The 12,647-nt window shown below is 31.5% G+C and overlaps 1 protein-coding gene across 1 annotated transcript; it reads right to left on the bottom strand.

Annotated features, from left to right (window-relative positions):
* Positions 1-3,681: 3,681 nt before the first annotated feature.
* LOC21401964 (thylakoid lumenal protein TL20.3, chloroplastic) lies at positions 3,682-7,069 on the bottom strand. Its single transcript, XM_024163837.1, has 7 exons — positions 6,892-7,069; positions 6,555-6,783; positions 6,244-6,273; positions 5,869-5,975; positions 5,281-5,315; positions 4,973-5,101; positions 3,682-4,478 (listed from the first exon to the last, which is right to left on the bottom strand). Exons 1-7 carry the CDS (start codon positions 7,001-7,003, stop codon positions 4,287-4,289), a joined length of 834 nt encoding a protein of 277 aa, XP_024019605.1. The 5' UTR covers positions 7,004-7,069; the 3' UTR covers positions 3,682-4,286.
* Positions 7,070-12,647: the final 5,578 nt, after the last annotated feature.

Genomic DNA, 12,647 nt, shown 5'->3' on the forward strand with positions numbered 1-12,647 from the left:
CAGCATCATGCCTGTGCTTCCTTAGTTTCCCAAATCCCAAACCTCCACAGTTCCCGGAGCTCTGACTTTTATCTACTCCTCATAATTTTTTCTTCCTTTTTGCAAATCTCTATACAAAAAAAGTATATAGTTTGGGTTTCTGACACATGAATTGCCAACTATAAATAGTTTTACCTTCAAACCAATCTTCAATGTTATCATATTATCCTATTAATTTGTGGAGAAAATTAAGGCTATCTAAACTTTGTAATTTTTGATATTTAGGTTCCCCTTTTAAAAATTTGAACATGCTCAGATCTAAACTCTTAAGTTGTTGACATAGTTTTCATTTTAAAAATTTGGATACTTGAGTTAACTATTAAAATGGAGAGTAATAGTACCAAATGATTAAGATTTTGGGAACCTGAAGGGTTTGAATTTTTTAAAACAGGGATTTAAGTGTCAAAGATTATGAATTAATTTGAGGAGCCATGATGCAAAAATCCCTATGACAATTGATACTAATATCGTCTTCATTCGTTTGAGCTTGAGAAATCCAGGCTCCTAAGGCTTTATCATGATTTTTCAACCTTCAATGATATATTTTCTGTCACGTACGTTATAATTAGGGAGTAGGAATATATCTAGGCAACGCCTGGCACATGGCATGATGGCTACACAAGTCTCTTGGCTTTTGTAGTGCGCGTTACAAATAAATAAATTCACAGATGTATATATGTCCACTGCGTATTATATATATATATATATATATATATATATATGTTATCACACAAGAGGTTAGTTTCTACCTAAAGAAAAATATAACAAAAAGAAGTGGAAAGGGGAAAAGAAAATACCCAGCCATTATACATTGCATGATAAGAATGCCTAATTAAGAAATTATTTACTATAGCAATATTTCAAGGATATCTTTGTTGTTCGTGGACTGCTGAGGATTATTGGACTATTTCTGCAATCAATGGCTCCGTATCATAACATGTATACATAATGTACTTTAACTTTATATATATATATATAAGATACAGACAATACGTACACAGACAAAGTCTACACGTTTAATATGATTATGAGTTTTCATCTAACAAGAAATAGACATATCAAAATATCGATATATATATATATATATGTATGATATATTATATATAAATATAATATATCCACTGTTTAGACTAGTGAAATTAATGCAATGTGCACATGACGTACACTATACTCCTACATGCATGAGTCCGTACAGGCTTAAAACACATATATAGTAAAATTAATTTGGTCATGTAAGTGGATAGAAACTATGTATTGTTTATTCTCGTATAATGGGATGATTAAAATTGTTAAAATTTAGGAGGAAAAAAAAAATATATATATATATATTTATAGATGTTAGCTAGAGAGACAAGGACAAAGAGAATGATAAGAGTTGATAGAGTAAAAGGGTACAGCCCCTGATTGGAAATGCTGTGGGGACAACCATAAAGGAGACAAGTATTTCTTTATCCATGTATTGCTGTTTCTCACTCTTTTCTCGCTTAATTGGCTGCTACTTTATCTGTCTTGATAAAAGGTGAAATGTAAAGGCCAAGCAATTGGAATTTCTTTAGCAGCTGTTTTCAACCTTGAGTCATTTCTTAGCAAAAAATTGACTCGAGATATAGGCTTCTTCACCACTAGATCATTTCATGTGCATTTTAATTGACTTTTTTCATCTTGCGGTAATCCCACTTATCACCCGGAGAAAAAGAAAGATTTTAGGAATGTGAAGAATTTAGGAGAATCTTTGCATTTTGATGACAACATGATGGGTTTTGTGTTCTGTCTAACGCGTGGGAATTCTCTTTGGTGTAGTGGAGTATTTGGCAAACGTCACTTTTTGTTGAGGTTGAGAAGAACAATTTGAGGCCATCATGGAGGTACATGACAGAGGAGGCCCAATAGTCACCATCTTTGAGCTTGGACCATGCCTTTGTCCATAAAGCCTTCGGCCATTGGCAAAGGGCAGAAGGTGGGAAATAACATATTCGTTTAGCATATTTTTAAAAAATAGGTAGATTATAGCATATTTATTTTTTAAGTTTCTAAGAGTATGTTTAGTTCGCTGATTCAAGTTTTTAATTCGAGTTGAGATGTGACTTTATATGAGAGCTTTTTACTGTAGTAAAAAAATTAGATGTGACTGTTTCTGAAAACTTTTTGCTATAGCAAAATTCGAATTCTAAACTCGAATCGGTGAAATGAACGGGGCCTAATATTATTAAAAATTCAAAAATATCTCTAAAATTCCTTTTCCACATCTCTCCTTCCCTCTAAACTTCTTTTTTTTTTATAAAAAATATATTTTTGTATAAAAGATAGATTACGACTGGTGGCCGGCTTCGACGACCGCTGATTGTTTCTCCGGCGACTGTTTAACACTATATTTACTGATAAATACCGTATTTATTAGTAAACATTATATGTATCTGAAAATTCGACCACCGACTTCAGCGACCATTTAAAATTGTATTTATTGATAAATATCATATGTACCATTAAATACCGTATTTACCAATAAATATCATATTTATCTGAAAATCCAACCACCGACTCCGGCGACCGTTTAACACTGTATTTACTGGTAAATATGGTATTTACCCATAACTACTGTATTTACTAGTAATTACCATATTTATCTGAAAATTCAGTGATCAGATCCGACAACTGGTAAATATTGTTCTAATTGGTAAATACTAATGAATACCATATTTACCATATTTATTTGATAATTCGGTGACTAGCTCCGGTAATTGGTAAATACTGTACTTATCGATAAATACTGTATTTACCAATGTAGATACAATATTTACCAAATCATGAATTAGATTCAGAGAATTATTTACTGATAAATACAGTATTTACCAAATCAAGAATTGGGTTCAGAGAAGTATTTACTGGTAGATACAATATTTAAAAGATTTAGAATTGAATAAGTATTTACTAGTAAATACAATATTTACCATATTCAAACTTAAATTTAGTAAAATATTTATTGGTAAATATAATATTTATCAAATTCTAAATTATAAGTATTTATTTATGAATACAGTATTTACCGATAAATAGAATATTTACTAGATTCTAAATTATAAATTATTAAAATATTTACCGGTAATATTTACAAAGTTAACACCTAAAATAATAAAATAACACAAAAAATACAATCAAACCTCCAAGACAGGAACTCAACTCAACAACATCATTCACAGCAAAAAATAAGTCCTCCCTCTTACTGTCTTTTTTCCCGTCGTTTTTCTTGTTTGGTTACTTTCTTTGTTGTCGTTTTTGTTGTTATTGTGTCGTTTATGGATGTGGTGTTGTTTGTGTGCACATGTAATTGCAGAGCTGATGTTGAAGCTTGTTGAACTGTGCGGCGCGTCGGTGAGTCTCCAAGGCAGGTTCCGGCGGAGGATTCGACGCCTTGGTCTCGATCACCTGCGATGAGGATCTGGTGAATCTCATTGAGAAGTACGAACAGGCGGCGTCGCCGCCGTCGGCGTTGAAGATCAGAGCCTTTCTCTCTCCTCCGAAATCGATCAAAAAAATCTCTCCTCCTCCTTCCTCGGTCTCCTTGAGCTCCTCTCACGGCACCGCTCCGATCTCGTCTCCGAGGTCTCCGTGTAAAATAGGAAATTAATAATTTATTTTAAAATGGAAGATAAGAATATGCTATAATTTATCAGTATTTAAAAAAAAAATGCTATTTGCTTTAGATGTGTGTATAAAAAATGCTATTCTATGCATTTTCCGTTCGCTAAATCATAGATCAAATAATCAGTATACTCAAAAGTGAATGCTCATACCATTCCAACGCTTAACCAGTATACAATTAACAAGAAAATACACCTTTCTAACAGAAAATTAAACCTTCTTATCTTCTTCTTTTTTTAAAAAAATTATTGTTTTATTTTTAAAGATGACAGGTAAAACTATAAACGACCGCGTCTCATAATTAGTGGATTCGACTGGTTATAACATGAGAATTTTTTATACCAGCAATGACACATCACACTGTTATTTTTTTTTTCAAAGATTAGCTATAATGGAAGAACGTAAAAGAATGCTGGCCATAGAAAAGATATGAGCAATTTACAAGTTGTTTTTCTCATTAAAAAACCATCCGCGTCCACACATATCAACAACTGTTGATTTTTCTTCATGTTCAAGTGGTGAAAAGGTGTTTAGATTCTACAATTTTTATATAAAAAAGGCATCGATGTTCACCGTATTCATAGGTAGAAATGCACCACAAAAGGCAATTATTTTGAATCACAGAGACCACTACTTTCATCGCAATAACCATCCCGATCAAGCAGTTTCGGAGGCGGAGCGCTTAGTAGAGGAGAAGAGGGAGAGCCATAAGCATTTCGCCGTTTGTTCCCGCAGCCTAAGCTTATTCTGGTGCTTACACCAGTAGTTGGGTTTGTGCCACTTGCATACTTGCACAAAGCCTTGTCACAAAATAATCATTTGTTTATTAATTTACGTGTTTGGAAGAAAACATTTGACAATAGTGGCAAAGAAAAATAATACTTACACTTTGAGAAATAGATCATGTGTAATTTGAGACCGAGTATACTTTATGCCAAATTTGACATTAATGGAGTATTGCATTGACAAGTGGTTTTCTCACTCAAATGCTACGTTTTGGTGAGCATTGCATTGAAGATGTTCTCATAAAAGTTCGTCATGCTTAGAAAAGTGTTCCTTTTTCCTTATAATATGTGAAAATAAATCTGTTTTATTGGACAGAAACTGACTTTATCCTGTTCTAATTTGCATTCGAACCAGTCCATGATTCTTGTTATACTTTGTTGATGTTAAGTGGAACTAAAGCACTCAAAGAGATCCTGACATAACGCAGAAGGACAAAAATGCAAGAAAACCCAAAGGAAAAATAGACTTCCTGGTAATTGAGAAGATAAAACAGAATTTTCCAAGTTACCTGCTTCTGGGTAAGGTCCAAGACAGCATCACTAAAGTCAGCACCTTCAATAAGTGCACCCCCAAGATCGCTGCGGGTGAGAACCGATCTCACCAGCACCGCGTTTGTCAGATTAGCTTCGTTAAGAACCTGGATTTGCAGCCAAAAATTAGAGGCAAAAACGAACAATAAATATATGGTAGAAAAATTGGTTTATCATAACACATTTGCAGATGACAAAGTCTTCATGAATTAAGTATTGGTTATCAAGAATATGCCAAGATCGAGAGAGAGACATTTTTTTTTTTAACAGGGATTTCAGACTTTACCATACGATCCATCAGCGTATCGCTCAAATCTGCGCCTGTTACAAAGTCAATGTGAAATAGTAATGTTACTGTGTCCTTTTAAACGCCATATGTATTTACAGCAAATTTGGAAGTCCAACGTAAAAGAGTTGTTTATGGTTGTACAAATTGCTCATGGAAATGTTAGGCATATAGTTTTTTTTCTAATGATTTTTCTCAGAATACTGACTCCACTACGAGACTAAACACGAAAATTTCAAGGAAAGAAAACTTAAGAACACTAGGAACTTGAATTTTTTTTTTTTTTTTTTTTTTTCACTCTGAAAACTTCTCTGCAAAAAAAGTTTACTATTATATTATAATCACAATTCTTTGTCTCACTGCCTTTTCTCCATCCCTTGAAAAAACTCTCTTACTTGCTCTAATAGACTAATGAAAATTACAGAAGCCTCTAGAAATTTTCACTACAACTAACATAACTAACATAACCGTTTCTTGAAATTAACTGTCATTAGCTGTCAAGGATCCGTCCAACATGCCCATGTCAGCAACTCTAAAATATACCAGTCTCAATTCTCAGCAAATACTCACTAGAAACAAGAATTTTACCTGTAAAGTTTGCTTTGTATGCTACAGCTTTCTCAAGGTATGCACCATTGAATGTCGAACCACTAAAATCGGATTCCCTCATATCCGCAGCTGTGAAATTGGCTCGTCTGTATTTATGAATCATGTAAAATTACTGATTATGTAAGAGTTTCACTATATCACCAGTGAAGCATCAAATTGTATTCAACTTGCAATCATCAAAGCTGACTAAAGCAAATGAGAGATATTGTCAATAAACTAAGAGACTAGGAATTCTAAATTCTATATATGTGTTGCACTTGATTGAGTATTTTTTTTTCTTTCCTTCGAAGCAGAACAAAGAAGCACACGAATTCAGCAAAAGATTAAGAGGGGTGGAAAAAAATATAAACTCACCTGAAATTTTCTTTCACATGAACGGCCTTTCTGCGCACCATCAAGCAACAAACACAAATTAAACCACTCTCTCAAATCAATACTTGACAAGATAAAGTTTCATATAAGGGGAAAAAGAATGAAAGAATTTAAGTTGAAAGAAATTCATTTCCTTAAAATTTAGTAAACACCGTACACTTTTTAATAGGAACACAAACATGATTATTTCCTTTCCTTCTATACATCCTAATTCCCTAAAGCATTGCATACCAAATAATAAACAATGTTTTAGAAAACATGGACAAATTAAAATCATAAGAAAAGAGAAATACCTGAGATCAGCAGAGCCGAATTGAGCCGCAGATCCAATTCCAAACTCGCCGCGAGTGGCGGCTTCGAACTTGTTAAGATCAGCAAATGCGGGCATGTCAGTGCTGAAGCTTATAACTGCAGCCGCAGCCAGTACTGTTGCAGATACCAGTTTTCTCCAACTGCTCTTGGACTCCTCATCGCTGATGTAATTCTTATTACTATATAAATTGCTTCCTTTCCTGGGACAATCTTTCTTTTTCATGCAAAATTCAATAAGTCTTTCACATCTTTTTGATATTGGCAGTAACTAGAAAACTGATACAACGAAAAACACAAGCAGAACAAGTTATAACTTACCGGCTTTACAGACTATATTGCAGAAGGGCTTAGAGAAGGATTTGGAAGAATTAATTGAGGAAGAGATTGATAATGATTTAATGGAAAGTGGAGAGATTGAAGTGAGTGCCATTATAATTAAAGGACTATATTTCTTAATATTTTTTGTTCTGCAGGTTTTGTGAAAATAATAGGATATTGGATTGGGGTGTAGGCTTGTCTGAATGTGATGTTACTCTCCTCTCAACTTCAACCACAGCTTTTTGGAGGGAGAGGATTGGTTGGGATGGACACACGTGTGTTTTTTGTTCTTTGGTGGATGACTTGCCACTTGTTTGTTTACAAGGTTTAAGATTAGAGAGATCATTTGTGTTTTGGACAATCGCAATTCTTCTTTTTTAATTATTTTTTTATATAGAAATGTACTAAGTTATCCATTTAGAAAATAAAAAATAAAAAAAAAAGCTTGTCATAATTGGATCATTAAAAAAATTCTCATTATGTTACTGGCCGAATTAGAACCAAACAGTAGGGACAAAGCGGATTGGGTCTAAGAAATATCTGAGGATCCATCTTTATTTGGCGGGATTTTATATGGTGGAACCCTAATAAGTGCTCCATCAGTGGAGCACTGTTTCTTTAGTGTTGAATTACTTTTTAAACGGTTAGATATGTAATAAGAATAATTTTATATAACGCGTTGTAAATTTTTAATATAAATATATATAAATCTAACCGTTAAAAACTTAATGTAATAGTTAAAAAATACTGCTCCATCCGTGGAGTACTTTTTGAAGTTCTACCATAAAGAATCCCTGGCTGGCTAGAGTTGAATTTAGAATTTAGAATTTTAATTATTAATAAATAAATAAATGGGCCTTCTTGAGTGGGCCTCCTTTTACTTCTTTGGGCCTTAAGGAGGCCTGAGGACTTGAGAGGATGCAAAAGCCCAATGCCATTCAGCATATGAGTGGGCCTCTATGTTTTGGACTACTCTCAACAGGCCTAGCTACTGAGCTTAATGCCTCGAAGGGGCCTTGGTGAAGTGAAATTTTAGAATGGGAGAAAGAGAAAAATAGGCCAAGATTTAATATGAATTAAAATTAATAGGCTAATAATTTACATAAGTTAATAAATAGGTTAAATTACTATTTTTGTCCATAACTTGTCTGGTTATAAACCATAACTTGACAAGTTATTGTCTATAATTCACAGTTTTTGTTCATAACTTGTCTGGCTATGAACCATAACTAACTTATCTAATTATGAACCATAACTTAATAAATTATGGCCTATTAATTTTTATAACTAAAAGTTAGTCTATATACTTTCTTAAGCTTTTCATATTGGCCTATTTTCTACTATTTCTCTTTTATAATTTCATATACTCTTTCTCTAGGCTAATATTTTTGAAGTATTTACACAAAATAATTACTTTTAATCCATTTATTTAAAATATGTATTTAATTTAACAATATTATCAATTTGTTTATTTTATGGTTATAGTAATAATATTATTTCAGATATACTCTTTTTAATGTGGGTGGTTATAAATTTACATAATTTATTTTATAGGTAATTAACAAAGAATAAAAATGTCATTACGAGTTATTTTATGGAGTTAAAGGCAAATATCATAACTTTCAGACATTCTTTTTTTTTTCCTCTTTTTCCTCCCTAAATATAATGGAAATATATGATCTTTTTTCTCATGATCTTTCAATTTCTCCTACTTCCCTCATAGTGAAACAATAATTTATAAGGTTTGAAAATTACTAGATTAAGATATCTTCTACCAAAACCAATCAGGTAAAAATTGCCATATGAAACTGCATCGGTAATTCGTAATAGTATTATAGCTTCGTATTTAAGGGCCCGTTTGGCATTATTTTTGAAGACTGCTTTTAGATTTTTTTTTAAGAAGTTATAGTAAGTCAGGGTGTTTGACAAAACCTGCTTTTGTCTAGCAGCTTCTAAAAATTGCTGCCCCACAGTAGAATTTGAGAAGCATGCCAAGGGTTATTTTTCTACAGCAGCTTATGTTGTCATTATCTAAGTTTACTAAAATGACCCTAATAATAAATCTTAATTCCCAATCAACTCATTTTATTTCTTCCAAATCAAATTAAAGAGTATATTTTATTTTAAATATTTATTTGAAAATAAAAATCTTTAATAATTACCTTATGTTAAATTTTAATAATATATTTTTGTTATAATTTTGCAAGTTTGAAAAATAATTTACCTTCAATTCTTTACATTATTTAATTTCTTTATAGATATATAATTTATCTCCTTAAATAAAAGTAATTTATTTTTTAGAGATATCTTAATTAATAAAATGAAAATTATTATTATTTTTTTTGCATTTTGGTGTATAAATATTATGAATATTGACTATAAAAATAGAAATAAAACTAATTATAAGTATGTCTATTTTAGTCATTATACATCTTCACAACAATTTTGTACATAGTTTATTAAACATTTAAATTTATGCTTTTGGTATTCACAGCAACTTAGAAAATTTTTTTTACCAAACACCTACATGTTTCTAGTCACAACAATTTTTTACTAACAGCACAACAACAACATAAATTTTCAACAGGACAGCAATACCAAACTGACCCTAAAACTTAAATTAATGTAAAAAATTAGTGACAATTTGTATACCAGTAGTACTCATAGAAGGCATTGCTCTTATTGTTTATGATACTCATCAGTTTTCCCGCTTCATGTGTTAATTCAAAACAACAATTTTAAACTCATCTCTTAATAGGATCTCAAGTTGATTATTAAGTAGGATTAATTACAAAAACTCCCTCTAAATTATAATCTTTGTAACACTTTGCCCCTCAATATTTGAAATGTAACATCTCTTCCCCCTTAACAATGAAATGTTAACAAAAAAACTCCCTCATTAGGTTTTATTAATGAAAATTAACATTTAATTTGTTATTTTAGGGTATTTTGATAGCTCTACCGTTTAAAATTTAATTTGAATTTAAAACTAATTTAAATTTAAACTTTTTATTATGATACTTTCATTATTGATTGAATATAAGTTAAAAGTTTTATGAATATTTTTTTTGGTAGGATAAAAAAATCATGAAGTTTTTTTAATATTTAAATTAATTTAAATTCAAATCAAATTTTAAACCATAGAGTTACCAAAATACCCTCAAAATGACAAATTAAATGTTAATTTTAGTTAAAAACCTAGTAGAGGGGTTTTTTTGTTGTTAATATTTCATTTTTCAAGAGGAACAGATGTTACGTTTTGAACATCAAGATGCAAAGTGTTACAAAGAGTATAATTCAAGAGTAATTTTTGTAATTAATCCTGTTAAGTATTAACATGGTAGAAATCAGAACAACCCTAGGCGTTAAAATTTCCCAATCAAAGATACATGCATTATGATCAGTTCGAATCCATATTTATATGTAACACCTTCTTTATATATAAAGACTTCCATGTATGCAATGTTCATATTAATCGAAAGCAAATGCAATTAATGAAAGATACGTATTGCGAGCAAGCAAAGTGAAATATATACCTAACTCAATATGAAGTTCAGCCAAAACATTGTGTCCTTAGTATTTGTCCGGAACATGATAATGCACATATTATATGTTACATTTGTATATGCATATAACTATATGTAGGCATGCTTGGTCAGTTGCTGTAAAGGCTAAAGCCAATCCTGTTTAATAGTGGGGTATATATATGATCATGTCCTTGCGTAGTGGTTCAGAAACAACAGGGAAATCCGTTCATAATGCCCATGCAACTTGGCTGGAGTAATGCAATATGCATGTACTGGAATGTATATAATAATGTGGGTGTGTATCTGAAGAAAGAAAGGCATATATATATATATATATATATCACCACCGCCCTATCTACTTAACAAAAAAAAAAAAAACACTCTCACGTACTCTTTTTTTGGTGAGGGAAAAAAAAGGAAAAAGGGAAAACACCGGTAATCAATTTGAGCGATAAAAATAAATTAATAAATAAACAAAGACAGCAGAGATAAACATTCAATTTCGACTTTATCGGTTTCTACCCAACCCCACCACCATAACCCCATATTTTACAGACACACACACACACAGATCAGAGAGGGAGAGAGAGAGATTCAAAGATCCTCATATCCCCACAAACAGCAACAAATAGCTCCTAGCAGGCTTTTGGCAGTGATAGCTTTTCCTCATTCGTACATGCAGCCACAAACTAATGCATACATATGCATATCATGCATGCATATTATATATACATATACATATATATGTGTATACTGCATGCATAAATATGTATATATGACAGCATATGCTCATACATCATGCATTATTTACATGTGTGTGGTGTGTATGTGTTTTTGTGTGTGATGGTCATGGTGTTGTGAATGATGAGTACTGCCTCGATGACCTTAACAGAGCTACTAGAGGTTTATTTCTTTCAACTGTTGATAAATTTGGTATATGCGAAAAGAAATAGTGATATTTTCCTATATATATATCATAGGGTATATATATATCATAGGGTACTTGTCATTTCATCGACATCCCGTTGACCTCATAGTCCTTCACTTACCGTCTTATTATGAGCTCAATTAGTCTGCTTAGATAAATAATTTTGTATACACTAATATACACATACATACATATATATATATATATATATATATATATTATATGCTGTGCAAACGTGTGCCTCTATAAATAAGCTGTTTCTGTGTTATGATAAATTCTTTAGTATAGAACATAGCAAAAGATCATTTCTGTCACAAATTCAACTCCTGACTACTTGAGCAAGTGGCATCATGTAGATATGATCTTTAGTTATGATCATTTTATTATGTCCTAACAATTACAAATATTGTGTTGAATTAATCATAGTTATACTTAATTTTGTTGAAAAAAGAAATAGTTATATTAAGCATTAGTTGGAGACATTTGTTTTTTTTGTTTTGTTTTGTTATGTTTTTTTATTTTTTTTTTATTTTCTAGAAAAGCGTCCCATTAAGAAAGAAAGAAATAAAGCAACAAATAGAGACACCTAATCAAAACAACAAATGCCGAACCTACTGGTCCAAGGCAAAGAAAGAAAATAAATCAAGCGGAAGAAAAAGAACATTTCCCAACAAAGTAGGGGCCATAAGAACCCATCGATTCAACTTGTTAGTGATGAAATTATCCATTCTCACCCATTGATAATACTCAATCCTCAGTGATCATCATATGATAAACAAGATTCAATGTATGTCTATCTCTTTATTTCTCTCTTTCACTCAAATATGAGAAATGTTAACATCACTCATTCTGTTATTATTCATTATTTAACTTGTAGACTCTATTTAAATGATATATTATTAATTAAATAAAAAATAAGATATTAAAATTCACATGTCAAATAATGAATAAAAAAATAATAAAAAGAGTGGCGTTAATAATTCTACTCAAATATATATAAAAAAGAAAGAGTAATATATATATATATATACACACACATAGCTAGCTAGGGTTAAAAAGTCAAAATCTTTTTATGAATGATAAGTACGTACAGTAAGCTGACTCGAGCCTTGTGCTCTAAAGCAGTAGATCGGGCCAATGGTCTGCGCGAAGAGGGTCTTACATCGTTTGTGGATCTGGCCTACTACTCTCAAAGAAACTATATTTTCTCTGTCTTAATATATATATATATATGTCTGTCAGGTAAATCGTAGCCTAATTAGTCTACATGATGATATATCTTCCAGCTCACTCTCTCCCCC

This window comes from Morus notabilis, unplaced genomic scaffold, assembly GCF_000414095.1.
Source record: "Morus notabilis unplaced genomic scaffold, ASM41409v2 Scaffold3, whole genome shotgun sequence".
NCBI lineage: Eukaryota > Viridiplantae > Streptophyta > Magnoliopsida > Rosales > Moraceae > Morus > Morus notabilis.